Source organism: Pyrus communis, chromosome 4 (assembly GCF_041283825.1).
Source record: "Pyrus communis isolate YQ-2024b chromosome 4, ASM4128382v1, whole genome shotgun sequence".
In the NCBI taxonomy this organism is placed as follows: domain Eukaryota; kingdom Viridiplantae; phylum Streptophyta; class Magnoliopsida; order Rosales; family Rosaceae; genus Pyrus; species Pyrus communis.
In genome coordinates, this window is record NC_142568.1 from 17,780,253 (window position 1) to 17,794,636 (window position 14,384).

The following is a 14,384-nucleotide window of genomic DNA, read 5'->3' on the forward strand; positions in this document are numbered from 1 at the left end:
TATCATGGGTTGCAACTCGCAACAGTAAGTTTCAGGCATCCGCAAGTTGTAAAGCTCAAGGAAGTTCTGAAAGTGGAATAGACAGATTTAGTGATCTTTCGCATGAAGTTGCTCATCAGATTTGTTCTGTTAATTGCAATTTAGGCAAGGGAGGAGCTGGTGTGTTCGCATAGGAAGGTGTAACTGAGGTGGTAAAACTTTTGGACAAAACCTTAAGAGAAAAGACCTTATTTCCTAAAGTCTAACCCCTTAATTTTTTTTTTTTAAATGTCACATATAATTTTTTTGAATATTATATATAATTTTTTTAAATATCACATAGGAAGGTGTAACTGAGGTGGTAAAAGTTTAGGACAAAAGAGAAAAGACCGGATTTCCTAAAGTCTAACCCCTCTAAATTTTTTTGATATCACATACTAATTGAATACATCTAGATTTCTGTGGAATTTTATAAAATTCCTTAAATCTTGTTTGAATATCGATGAACTTCCATGGCTTTATTTAAAATTTGGATAGAATACAGCTAAATTTGTAAATACAGCTCTCTCTGAAAAAGGGTTTTGCCCTTCTCTACAAAACTCTTTTAACTTAGGGAGTACAATTGGAGTTTAAAGAATTTTAAAAGAATTTTATAAATTTAGATGTATTCAATTAGGATTTTAAAAAAGTTTATAAAACTTCATAAAAAACTCGAGTGTATTTTTTAAAAATTCAACTAGGATTTTATTTAAAAGATGAATGATTGTTAACCCGGTTCGGCCGATTGACGACTCCGGAGAAAAACCTAATCATGTAAAAATGTATAAAAAAAAAAAAAACGAAGGATTGTTAACCCTAAAGTCCAGGAGGGAGTGCCTTGTATCTCACGTATTACTCTCATCCATATACTCTTCCTGCGAGACCTGATTGCCCAAGAAGAATTGATTCAGCCACTACCACCTGTAAGCGATTCCTTTGCAGAATATGCGATTTGTTTTTCGAAAACTCTGATTTCATTTTGGATTTCTGTCTAATTGTACACTTTGCTTTTCGAAAAATCTGGTGGGTTTGTTTGTTGATTTCGCTTGGTGATTGTGGTAGTGCCTGGAAAGTGCTTGATAATATGCATCCGTGAGATTGAGAATTTAATTAGGTATTTGGCAAGGGCACCCTGTTTAGCTGCAAAACTGTCTTGGGTGTGTGGTTTTGATATGTTGTTGCAAATGTTGGTTGCAGGAAAGGATTATCTCTTGTAGATCCGACCACCTCCTTGAGGAGTCACTGCGATGGGGCGCAAGCGCAAGCTGCAGGCATCCACAATTTGTCAAGCTGAAGGGAATTCCTCTGAAGGTGGAATAGACAGATTTAGTAATCTTCCGGAGGAAGTTGCTCATCATGTTCTTTCCTTCCTCAATTTCAAAGACCTCACTCGAGTGGGGGCTCTGTCCAAAAGATGCAGACAATTTCACATATCAGTTCCGGTGGTGGATTTTGGTACAAATCAGTGGACAGATGTAAAAAAAGTGGATTTACCGGGTCTGATGAGTTCTTTTGATAGATACTTGCTTGATCGTGGTCATAACAGGATGCAGCGAGTCTGCATCGGCTTGAGTTCCTATAAATATGAAACAGCGAAGAAAGTTTCCGATGACTATTCTCGAGTACTCAAGTGGATTCATAATGCAGTAAGGTGTAATGTTGAAGAGCTTGATCTCTATTTCATATACCGGGTTACTAGCATGTTGTCATTGCCATCTTTCATTTTCCATTCTCAATCTTTGCGCTCTCTATCAGTGTTCTCGGGTACACGCACTTTGGAGATCGTTGAAGCACCGTCCCTATCCTTTTCTAGTAATCTCCGTTACTTATCATTGAGTGATGTTAAAATAGTAGACGAGAGGATTTTCAAATGGATCTCATGTTGCTGCAAATATCTCAAGGAATTAAGTCTTAGTTCTATCAAGGGTACACAAAATATCTCCATTGAAAGTTCGTCTTTGGAATCCTTTTCTTTTTTCAATGATGACGATGACGATGACAATGACGACTGCCATCTCAATATATCTGGTGAGAAACTTGAAAATATAGATATGTACTGGGGTGGTTACGAAGTATTTGAGAGCAGAAAAAGCACAAATAGCAACACATCATTGAAGATTTTTGCTCCAAATCTTAAAACTTTGAAATGGAAAGGAGAAGTGAGGAATTGCCAAAGTCTGGGAAATTTAAAGAGTTTGGAAGAAGTTGAGATTCTATTGGAGCCTCTGAAAAATGAGTTTGACAAAGTATTGGAGGTTCTTTGCAGTATATGCTCGGCACAAGTTCTTATTATAAACGACAAGACCATTAAGGTAAAGTTCACTCTATTCTCCGCATGTTTTTCGTGAAAACAGTATAAGTTCTTATTTATGCGCAATATGAAGTAACTGAAAAACATTTTGACTTTAATTTTTTGACAAATTAGTGATTATATATAATCTGGATTGTGATAATTCTTGTGCCCTTTCTCGCTAATTAAGATTTTTTGTGGAAACATTTGCAGGCTGTGTACAAGGAAGGTTCCAAGCGAACACTAATATTGGATAACGTTCGGAACTTGAGCATACATTGTGAGAGCTTGAATAACAAGCTTGTTCCTGCTGTGGTCTCTCTTCTTAGGAGAATGCCTAATCTGAACGTTTTCAACATAAAGACTAGATGTCACAGATTGACTCCTAGAACAGTAAGTTAAAGTCTATGTTGCCTATTAATCTCCCTTCACGCACACGACACTTTTTTTTTTGTGCTAATTTGTAGAATCATTTTCTTATAATTTGGGGCAACTTTATTTAATCCAAACAATTTCTTGAGAAAACTTTCCTGTTGAAAGAATGAAAACTCAAAATTTAACCTAGATTAAATGACAGCAAAAGGGTTAGCTAGTTTCTTTTTATGTTCTATTTTTTATGTAGCGATTTATTGTCAACGGGGGGGTATTGCTTGATTGTAGTACTAGTGGCCGAACTCGTTTTCCAAGTAAGTTGATTTTGAGAGACTCCACTTATAAACTAGAGAACCATAGTACTAGTTGCCATAAGACTACCACTATGACGCTGCTATATCCAGAAACTCAACATAGTCATCACTTATCTCGAACTAAAAATCCTATATGATACTTATATTAGTCTCTCACTAGATTCATTATACTGTAAGGAAAATAAGTTAGAACAACTCAAATAATAGTCTATCACTTTGTGTTTTGTGGGTCTTCAAATGAGATCTGAATACAATTTTGGAGCTTGATTTCAAATTTATCTGTTTTTCATGAAACATGTTTGACAACCAGCTGTATGCGTAATGTAACAGTCACCGAACATCATCTAAATGTTCAGCAATGTGCAATCGTAAACCCTTCGGGCATATAATGGTGTTAGTTTTGTAATGTGTTGGTGTAACTTATATTTTTTTACATTTCCATTTAGTGGGGTTGGGTCAATAACATATGAAGTTGGTGAATTATGGAATATTTGGGTTAAGAAAAGTCGCACAAAAGTCAATTTGTTTTTTAATTACTTTGTATTTATTTGGTGGTTTTGAATTAATTTGTTTTTATGTCTTTAGGCAAGTCGCTTTGGTAATGAGTACTGGAAGCTGCAAAACCTTGCTTTCATTCACCAGCTTAAGGAGGTAAGCATAGAGAACTCCTATGGGTCTAATGAAATCGAGTTTGCAAGGTATATTCTCGAGCATGCTCATAATTTGAAGAAAATGGTCATTGTTCATCGTGATCAAAATGCTCCATCGAAAGTGTCTGGGATGGTGAGTAAGAGCAAGATGATATCCGCTGCTTCACTTCTCATTCGGCAGAACCCAAAGCACTTCTACACTATCACTTATATTGGTCCTGGGATCTCACATTGCGATTTTGATATCTCAGATAGTGATTCGGAGAGCTCAGATAAAGATTCAGAGTTAAATTCTTAAGCAAGCAAAGGGATTTCTGGGATCTAAAGGGAAGAATGTTTGATATTTAAAAAAAAAAAAAAAAAAAACATTGTTTACAGAGTTAAGCCTATTTGACATGGCATTTCTGCAATATTTCTTGTGTAATATCTTCCTTGCAATTTGCTTAACCCAAACCTAATTGTCTTGCAAGGCACAAAAATTAATAATTTGGGATCCGAAAAGGAATCAAGAGCTCGTATTCCTTCTTTCATCATTCATCTCATATTCACTTCTCCATCATTTCTCTCGTATTGTTTTATATCTCACAAAAAAATAAAAAAATAAAAAAATTGAAAACTATTGTGTGTGTGTATATATATATTAGTATATGCCCATATACAAAGTGTGTTTGAAATTTTTTACTTTTATTTTTTAAAATTGAAGGGGATAGGAAGAAGTGAGAGACCGTGAGAGTGGGGCGAGAGAGCGAGGTTTTTTTTTAATTTTTTAATTTTTAGATTAGAGATGATAAATGTCACATCCGGCTCGGGCTCCCATCACATCCCGGACTCGACTCCACCATAGTCCAATATTGTCCGCTTTGGGCCCCGACCACACCCTCACGGTTTTGTTTCTGGGAACTCACACGAGAACTTTCCAGTGGGTCACCCATCATGGGATTGCTCTCACGCGAACTCGCTTAACTTCGGAGTTCCGATGGAATCCGAAGCTAATGAGCTCTCCAAAAGGCCTCGTGTTAGGTAGAGATAGGAATATACATATAAGGCTTAGAGGATCCACTCCCTTGGGCGATGTGGGATGTTACAATCTACCCCCCTTAGGGGCCCAACGTCCTCGTCGGCACACTTCCGGCCAAGGATTGGCTATGATACCAAATTGTCATATTGTCTATCATAGCACAATATTGTCCACTTTGGGCCCCGACCACGCCCTCACGGTTTTATTTCTGGGAAATCACACGAGAACTTCCCAGTGGGTCACCGATCATGGGATTGCTCTCACGCGAACTCACTTAACTTCGGAGTTCCGATGGAATCCAAAGCCAGTGAGCTCCCAAAAGGCCTCGTGCTAGGTAGAGATGAGAATATACATATAAGGCTTAGAGGATCCACTCCCTTGGGCAATGTGGGATGGTACAATAAAATCTCATATAAATGAGGCTTAAACAAAAAACAACAGAATTATGTTTTGTGAAATTACATTACTGTCTTTAACTTTTATGTTGTGATAGAAGACAAATATGTTTTTCCACCCTCTTTTGGTTGACAAAGAGAGTTTCATTAATATGTAGTTTAGATATATACATATATATTCTATTTTAAAGGGAAAAGAAATTAGGAAGTGCCACACAATTGGCCAACCACTAATTCGGTATCAAACTTAAAACAAATATAATACGTTGAACTTGAGAAATTTCAGTTACAAGTGAAGAGAAATGACACTAAATTATAGTACTTGTTGGTAATAAAAACCAAAAATTAAGAACAAAATAATTATCAAACAAACAATTAAAGTTATAGGAGTGAATGGGACAGTAAAGAGGTTCAACGAATTGAATCAGTAGAATGAATTGAGCCAGTGGCTCAATAAAACCTTAAGGCTATATAATGGTACTTCCAATCTGAGATCCCGAGCCTCTAGCTTTAGACTTTGTTCATTTACTTGTATTTCGCTGTATCTAAGTCAACATTTTAAGACTTTGTTGGTAATTCCAATGAACTTCCATAGATTTATTTAAAATCTTGATAGCATACACCTGGATTTGTAAATATACATCTCTCTTAAAAAGGGTTTTACCCCTCTCTACAAAACTCTTACCTTATTTACCCTTTTTGTAGAGTCTTTTAGGGAGTATAATTGGAGTTTAAAGAATTTTAGACTTATTTATCGCCTTTTTTTAAACTCTTTCAGGGAGTATAGTTGAAGTTTAAATAATTTTGAAAGAATTTACAAATCTAAATGTAATTAATTAAGATTTTAAAAAAAATTATAAAACTCGATAGAAAATCGAGTGCATTCATTTCGGATTTTAAAATTCAATTAGGATTTTATTTTAAAAATGAAGGGTTATAATGGATTTTAAGGATTTTAAAGGGATTTGGGTAAATCAGGCATATTTTTCTAAGGTTTCTAATGAATTCATGTAAAAATCACATGGAGTCCAACTACATTAAAGTTGAAAATCATAGTACACATAAGAAACGAATGAACAAGCAAATAAAATTCACATGATGTATATGGATCAACATTAAGTTGAAAATCAAATTACGCATAATGAACAAGTGAACTAACAATAAACTGATTACAAAACTAAAAATAATTTTGAAAACAAACAATCAATACTACAAAGATTCGCCAAAAAGTCTACATAACTTGTAAGGCTATGTGATGAACTTATTCTAAATTGAATTACAAAACATGCTATTTATATATAATTAAATCTTTAATAGTCAATAAATACAAAATCCTAATGCTAACGGGTTATACTCAAATCCTAAACTAACGAAAAAACCCAAACAATTAAATATACAGAATATACTAACATTATGTTTGTATGAGGAAAATAAATTTGAAATTTTGATAAAAATCAAAATTTATAAATTGATATGCACCAATTTCCTCGTTTGAATTCATAAATATAGAAATTTAGAATTTATGTTTGAATGAGGGAAAAAATCACTTGGAATTTGAGACCTCTAATTCCCAAGTTCAAATTCCATATAAATATGTGTCATTTCTCAATTTTTATGATTGAGAGTTTAAAAATAACAAATTTCATATTCAATTTCATTGTTTTTTCAGGTTAACCAAACAATAAAATTTACAAATTCTAAAAAATAAAATCTCGTCATTTCAATTTTCGTCATTTTTAAACTACTTTATAATCTTAAATTTCTTGGTGCAAACATATGTAATATTTTGGAACAACGCCTACATATAGGCATAAGCAAACAGAACCACGGCCCGGCTCATTGACGACTCCATAGCCGAAGAAGAAGTGATTCAGCTACTACCATACCACCTGTAAGTGATTTGTGTGCAGAACATCCGATTTTCTGAAAAGTTCGATTTCACCTTCGGTTTCAATTTCGAATTTCTCTCTAATTGTACGCTTTTCGTTACCAAAAGCATGTTGATTTCGCTTGGGGTTTTCTGAAATTAGTTGATAGCAGTAGTGCCGGATAGAATGCCTCTGTGGGAACTTAATTAGGTATTTGATAAATTGTTGCATATGTTGGTTGCAGGAAAGGATTATCATGGGGCACAATCATACGCCCCCGGCATCTGTAGGTTGTGAAGCTGAAGGAATTCCCTCTGAAAGTGGAGTAGACAGATTTAGCGATCTTCCGGACGAAGTTGCTCATCATATTCTTTCCTTGCTTAATTTCAGAGACCTCACTCGAGTGGGTGCCCTGTCCAAAAGATGCAGACAATTTCATCTCTCAGTTCCGGTAGTGGATTTTGGTACAGTTTGGTGGAAAGATGTAAAACAAGTGGATCTAGCGAGGCTGGTGACTTCTTTTGATAGATACTTGCATCTTCGTGGACATAACAGGATGCAACGAGTCCGCATCGGCTTGAGATTCTCTACAAGCGAAGAAGAGAAGAAAGTTTCTGATGATCTTTCTCAAGTGGTACTCAGCTGGATTCGTACTGCAGTGAGGTGTAATGTTGAAGAGCTTGATCTCTTTTTCGTACACTCTGCTACCAGTACGTTTTCGTTGCCATCTTCCATCTTCCATTCTCAATCCTTGCGCTCTCTATCGGTGTCCATGGATATAATCAAGTCACCGGTTGTTGAAGCGCCGTCTCTATACTTTTCTAGTAATCTGCGTTACTTATCATTGAGTGATGTTAAAATAGTAGATGAGAGTATTTTCAAATGGATCTCATGCTGCTGCAAATGCCTCAAGGAGTTACTTCTTAGTTCTATCGAAGGCGTACAAAATATCTCCATTGAAAGTTCGTCTTTGGAATCCTTCTCTTTTTTCAATTATGGCGACGTCCATCTCGGTATATCTGGTGAGAAACTTGAAAATATAGTCATGGCATGGAGTGGTTGCTTTGTACCAACAAGTTTAAAAAGCAGCACATCATTGAAGATTTTTGCTCCAAATCTTAAAAATCTGAAATGGGACGGCAATTTAAGAAATAGCCAAGATCTGGGAAAATTAAAGAGTTTGGAAAGAGTTGAGATTTGTTTAAAGCCTCAGAAAAATGAGTTTGGCAAATTAGTTGAGGTTCTTTGCAGTATATGCTCGGCAAAAGTTCTTATTATACACGCGAAGACCATTAAGGTAAAGTTCGCTTTTCGATTATGGAGATTGCATTCTTATTGTGATGGCATATTTGTTGTGATATATGTGAGACTTACTGGGGAAATGTGAGTTCTTATTTATGTTGCAACATCTGTGTTACTTCCATCTATGTATATATGTGTGTGTGTGTGTTTTCTGTCCAATGAAGGAACCTACAAAGCATTTGAAATTATTTTTTTGACAAATTAATGATTATATTAATCTAAATTGTGATAATTTTTGTGCTCTTTCTCACTAGTTAAGATTTTTTTTGGGGAAAAACTTGCAGGCTCTGTACAAGGAAGGATCCACACCAACACTAATATTGGATAATATTTGTAACTTGAGTATACATTGTGAGAGCTTGAATAACAAGCTTGTACCTGCATTGGTCTCTCTTCTTCGGAGAATGCCTAATTTGAATATTTTGTGCATAAAGACTAGGTGTGAGAACTTGATTCCGAGAACAGTAAGTGAAAGTCTATGTTGCCTATTAATCTCCTTCGCATGCACACAAAACACATTTTTCTCGTGCTAATTTTTTCTTGTAATTAGGGTAGCTTTATGTAAACCCAACAATCTCTTAAGAAGATCCTGCTATTACAAGAATTAAAACTCTAAATTTAACCTAGATCAAATTACAGCAAAAGGGTTAGCTAGTTTCTTTTTATGTTCCTATGTTTTTTATGCAGTGAGGATTTGGGGTAAGTCACACAATTAGGCAATCATAATAATTAGGTATTGAACTCGCAGTCCAAGTAAGTCAAACTTGAGACATTCCACTTACAAGTTAGAGAAGAATATCGTTAGACCGTAGTGCTATTGGCCATAAGACAAGCTAGTTTGAAAAAGACAACTCTGAAACTGCTATCAATATCCAGAAACTCAACATAGTCATCACTTATCTCCAACTAAAATCCTAAGTGAAACTTAACTAGCTTCACTACAGTGTAAAGATATAAGTTAAGACAAATCAAATATATTCTCAAATTGTGTTTTGTGGATATGAATATAATTTTTGAGTTTGAGGTTAAATTTATGTGATTTTCAGACATGTTTGACAAATCAGCACTTAGTGTGTAATGTAACTTCTACTGATCATCAATATAGAGTTTCGGCAGTGTGCTACCGTACATCCTTATTCGGGTGTAACGGGGTTATGTTTTTATTTGGTAATTTTGAAATAATTTGCTTTTTCTTTTTGGCACAACAAATTCATTTGTTTTTATGTTTTCAGGCAAGTCGCTTTGGTAATGAATACTGGGAACGGCAAAACCTTGCTTTCATTCATCAGCTTAAGGAGGTAAGCATAGAGAATTCCTATGGATCTAATGAAATCGAGTTTGCAAGATATATTCTCGAGCATGCTCAAAATTTGAAGAAAATGGTCATTGTTCATCGGGATGATGACGCTCCATCGAAAGTTGCTGGGATGGTGAGTAGGAGCAAGATGATTTCCACTGCCTCGGTTCTCATTCGGCAGGATCCACACCAGATTTACAAATTTCGTGGTCGGGGATCCTGCGATTCATATTGGGGACCGGACATATTGAAATCTGGGATAGTGACTCTGAGATCTTCGATAGCGACTCAGAGTTCAATGTTTTAGCAAACAAGAGGTTTGTTTGGGATCGAAAAGGAAGAATGTTTATTTATTTTTAAAATAAAAAAAACAATATGTATGTCTTTAACAGTTTGGACGAGTAGAAATTAAACTCAAGATGCAACTAAGAATCAGGTTTTGAAATCAAACTCAAGATTGGATTACAGCTCTCATGTTGCATTACATTAATTGACAGGATTTTTCTCTGGCAATATCTCCTTGCAATCTGCTTCACACAAACTGTCTAGCAAGGCAACTTGCATTAATTTAACTTGAAATATACCCAAAAATAGAAAAATCAATCGATCTCAAAAACTAAAAAAAAAAAAAAAAAAGCTATGAGGGATTTTATACGGAAATGCCGTGCAATTTTGGCTCTTTGATCACTTCACAATATAAACCATTATGCTATCACTCAACGATTGATTTTCCATTTGATTACACAATGGACTTGTTATAATATTCATAGTGAAAACGGCTTTCTCCACTAAAGCAATAGCAACTGGTAGAATCAAAGCTAATGGAATTAGCAAATACATATTATTATATACTCTATTCTTCCTCGTCTCTAACATTTTTTTCATACGACTACCAATTCCTTTCAATTGAAAAAAAATCACTACTTGAACACATATCAAGAATATAATGCCCAAGTTGATAGTAAAAAAAATCAATAAGAATGGCATTTTATCACGAAGGACAACTCCAACTCCAACCACCGCCTTCAACAGTCGCTATCATGGCGCGCAGGCGTAAGCTCCGGACACCTCCAAGTTGTCCAGGTGAAGAAATTTGTTCTGAAAGTGGAATAGACAGATTTAGTGTTCTTCCGGATGAAGTTGCTCATCATATTCTTTCCTTCCTCAAGTTCAAAGACCTCACTCGAGTGGGTGCTCTGTCCAAAAGATGCAGACAATTTCATCTATCAGTTCGGGTGGTGGATTTTGGTTCAGACTGGAGGCCACGAACAAAAACCAACCAGTTTCGTGCGAGACTGATGAGTTCTTTTGATAGATACTTGCTTGATCGTGGTCATAACAGGTTGCAGCGCTTCCATGTTAGTTGGAAATTCTTTACAACAGAAAGAGTGAAGAAGCTTTGTGATGATGATTATCGAGTACACACGTGGATTCAAAGTGCAGTAAGGTGTAATGTTGAAGAGCTTCATCTTGTAGTGGGGATGGTGAGTACAAGCAAGAAGGTTTCCACTGCCACGGTTCTCGTTCAACGTTCGCTCATCGACAACATTTTTTTTTTTTTTTTTTTTTAGAAGAAACTATAACATTTTATTAAAATAGAAGGTGGAATTACACAGAAGTGGATAAGAAATCCACCAAGAACAAAATAAGAAAATCTCTCAAGAGGATCTGATTACAAGTAGCAAAACCTCAACCAAAATCTCTTTACGGCTGCTAACATATCCTACAGTATGTGAGAAAGAGAGTAATTCTTAAAATCATTCGAAACTGAAGCCCAGAGGGCTGCCCAATATCTTACTCTTCCCCATAGATCTGCTACCCCCACACCAGAATAATCCTCAAAAATTCTTTTGTTACGCTCCAACCAAATGTTCCAAAAAACTGCCGACACCAAACAACATATCAACCTGAGATTGAGATTCAAAGACGTGATTTTTGAGCAAACAAAGGTTTTTGTAGTATCTAAAAGGAATTATCTTTCATATGTTCAGAGACCTTTTATATACGTCCTTGATATTTTGTACGAGTCGAAATGAAACTCAGGATACATGTAAGACTCAACTCCTGGTATAAAACTCAGCATCAGATTACAAAAGCTCATGGTTCGTTCAAAGAAAAAAAAAAAAAAAAAAAGATTACAAAAGCTCATGGTTCTTTGACTGGACATTTCTGCAATTCTCTCAGATACTATCTCCTTACAACTTCACTCAAACCTAAATTGTAACTTCACTCAAACCTAACTTGTCTTGCAAGGCACAAAAATTAAAACTTTGGGGAAGAAAAGATAAGGGGGGTATTATATAATTTCGAAAAGAAAAAAAAAAAAAAAAAAAAAAGCCAATCGCACTTGACACTTCGCCTTAGCACTCTCGTGACCTTAACCCGAAAGGAGAGAAGAGAAATCAACTTAGTTTCGTCTTCACCAAATCCTCGTTTTGAAATCTGTTTACATACTCGTAATCTAGCTTAATATACAACTGCAGCAACTTCCTGTACCCCATCATGACATATTTGTCCACAAAATCCTCACACCTCTCGTAGAGCGCCGGAATTGTTAGAACAGTGACAAGACCTGCACATCGGAAAACAAAAACATAAACTGACAGAAATTACGACATTTGAATCTGGTGATGGCTTCAATCCAATGGAAATGAAGCTTTAAACTTACTGGTGTAGCTCAAAGTTAGGAAATCAGTCAAGCCGCCAACAAAGTAGATCACCAAGAGGGATGTAGCTACTTTGAAGAACAATCTTGAGTCCTTTCCCAGAGAAATATTTTGGAAACCCGAGAACAAAGCGTTTAAACGAATGCGGATGAAAGATGCCATTTCGTTTGCCATTTCTTCCGATAAATGCAATTCAGGCAGGGGAGGAGCTGGTCTGTTTACAAAGTAGGGAACGTGAATTGAGAGTGGCAATGTTGACATATAAACATACGCTAGCCATTCCGAAATCTAAGACAGTGTTCGGATAAAAACAGCAAAACACGAAACATCTCGAGGAAAAAAAAAATGCTACAAACCAGGATGTTTCGTGTTTTTCTTATAAGTTACAACGAAACCTGTTTGGGGTTCAGTTGTTTTCGATGAAGAACGATGAGTTTACATGAACTGAACGAATAATCAACCGATTTAACTACATAAATGTTACAATTCAGGAAAAGAAGCCCGGTTCAAATCAAGAAGCAACAAATTTTTGCGTGTACCGGTTAAGAATGGCGGCGGATTTAGCCCAAAGAAAGAGAGTTGTCATGAGGAGGAGAAGAACACTTGATGCAAGTGATAGCAGAGTGTAACCAGACTTCTCAAACACCAGCCAAACAGATAGAGTTATTGATAGTATCCCCAAAGTCGCATTCTTCCGCCTCCACAGAATCACATCTGCAACTGTAAAAACCACAAGATCCGATCTCAACTAGATCAAAACTTTGTAAGGAATTGCGGATCAAATGCAAACTATGCAGTGTGGAGAGATCAACGAGACCTTTTAAGATAAAACCGGCACACCTGATGCATAATGCATCTTAATGGCATACAGTACAACACCGGATATCAAAGTGAAATCGAACTACATTAATCAAGTCTATACTTTAACTTTGAGAGCTCCAAAATACTGGATTACAATTTTAATCAAAATTTTAATCACAATTTAAGTAGAATGATAAACAAATCAGACTTACGAAGACCTCCTCCAAGGATCTCGTGAAGGGTTCTGTGCCTGTTGAACAACCTATCGGATGAACCCATTTTCCAAAAAAATACAGCCTGGAATTCCAGTTTGGATCTCCAAGACACAAATAAAGATGTTGGCTTTGAGTCCTCAGTAAAAGAGAAATAATGGGTTCCATGTATATATATTATATTATATTATATATGTGTGTGTATACGGACGGGTGTTAAAAGTTGCGTGCGGTGGTGGTCAGAGACAGAGAGTCGTGGCTTTCAGCTGAAAAGCGTCTTCCCATGGCTTTTTCTTGCTTTTTTCTACCTCGCTTCTTTTAATTTTTTTTCCAAAATGTACAACTATTAAATGGTTTTATTTTTCCTTGATTTATATACAACAATTAGTCAATTACTGTCTACGCAGAAAACAGAGGGATCAAACTGCTGCTCTGCTCAGGTTGGCTGGAAACTGCTTTTCTTAAATTAAATATCCGGTTTGTCATTTTCACCCTTCAGTGAGTCTACTTTTAAAGGGTACTACTGTCATTTCGAGGATATTCTCGTCCACTTAGGTTCGTTGGTCGGCTCTTGAGGGCCCATTTTGTGACCACCATCGATCACTCCGTTGTTGGATTTTTTTTTTATCGATTATTTTTGGTAAATAATACAAATAATGTTCTTCATACCGCATCATATTTTTATATCATTTTAGGTGATATTTGATGTAGACAACCACATCATTTGAATTAATCAGATTTTTAAATTTAGTTCATTATTTAATAAACTAATAATTATGAAAAAATAGTTAATTCAATGATGATTGTAATATACGAGGAGTCCTTCAATCAAAGTACTAGCTAACTTAATTATTGATTAAGTACTTGTTTGTTATCTTAATTATGTTTTTCTTTTTTTTTGAACAAACGATATTTTTTATACTAAGAGAGATGGGATGGGCTTAATCTCACAACGAGCTAGCAATAATGTTATTCAAATTCGTCTTTGCCAAGACCGAACCTTAGACCTTTCACTTATAAGTGAAGAGGAATACTGCTATACCGTAGTACTAAATAACTATCTTAATTATGTTTAAACTTGTCAACGTTAGTTCTTTCTGGTCTACTCCTAAACTTGGGAATGGAAAGAAAATGCTTAACTTCAGAAGGAAAGATTCTTGCATAAAACCAACGATACATTC

At 35.7% G+C, this 14,384-nt stretch overlaps 3 protein-coding genes across 6 annotated transcripts; 2 read left to right on the plus strand and 1 right to left on the minus strand.

Moving 5' to 3' along the window:
* Positions 1–811: 811 nt before the first annotated feature.
* LOC137722070 (F-box/LRR-repeat protein At3g26922-like) lies at positions 812–4,149 on the plus strand. Of its 2 annotated transcripts, XM_088692012.1 has the most exons (4): positions 812–941; positions 1,216–2,330; positions 2,522–2,701; positions 3,580–4,149. In XM_088692012.1, exons 2-4 carry the CDS (start codon positions 1,266–1,268, stop codon positions 3,940–3,942), a joined length of 1,608 nt encoding a protein of 535 aa, XP_088548138.1. In that variant the 5' UTR covers positions 812–941; positions 1,216–1,265; the 3' UTR covers positions 3,943–4,149. The 2 variants fall into 2 exon arrangements, with proteins under 2 accessions (XP_088548138.1, XP_068317159.1); XM_068461058.2 differs by lacking the exon at positions 812–941 and having other exon boundaries at positions 1,170–2,330.
* Positions 4,150–6,773: 2,624 nt separating this feature from the next.
* Positions 6,774–9,991, plus strand: LOC137723271 (putative F-box/FBD/LRR-repeat protein At4g03220). Of its 2 annotated transcripts, none has more exons than XM_068462428.2 (4): positions 6,774–6,948; positions 7,170–8,222; positions 8,512–8,691; positions 9,460–9,991. In XM_068462428.2, the coding sequence occupies exons 2-4, from the start codon at positions 7,182–7,184 to the stop codon at positions 9,829–9,831; spliced, it is 1,593 nt and encodes a 530-aa protein (XP_068318529.2). In that variant the 5' UTR covers positions 6,774–6,948; positions 7,170–7,181; the 3' UTR covers positions 9,832–9,991. The 2 variants fall into 2 exon arrangements, with proteins under 2 accessions (XP_068318529.2, XP_088548835.1); XM_088692709.1 differs by having other exon boundaries at positions 6,862–7,031.
* Positions 9,992–11,569: 1,578 nt separating this feature from the next.
* Positions 11,570–13,391, minus strand: LOC137723659 (reticulon-like protein B12). Of its 2 annotated transcripts, none has more exons than XM_068462858.2 (4): positions 13,204–13,370; positions 12,730–12,910; positions 12,193–12,404; positions 11,570–12,096 (listed from the first exon to the last, which is right to left on the minus strand). In XM_068462858.2, exons 1-4 carry the CDS (start codon positions 13,268–13,270, stop codon positions 11,927–11,929), a joined length of 630 nt encoding a protein of 209 aa, XP_068318959.2. In that variant the 5' UTR covers positions 13,271–13,370; the 3' UTR covers positions 11,570–11,926. The 2 variants fall into 2 exon arrangements, with proteins under 2 accessions (XP_068318959.2, XP_088548836.1); XM_088692710.1 differs by having other exon boundaries at positions 11,576–12,096; positions 12,730–12,933; positions 13,200–13,391.
* Positions 13,392–14,384: the final 993 nt, after the last annotated feature.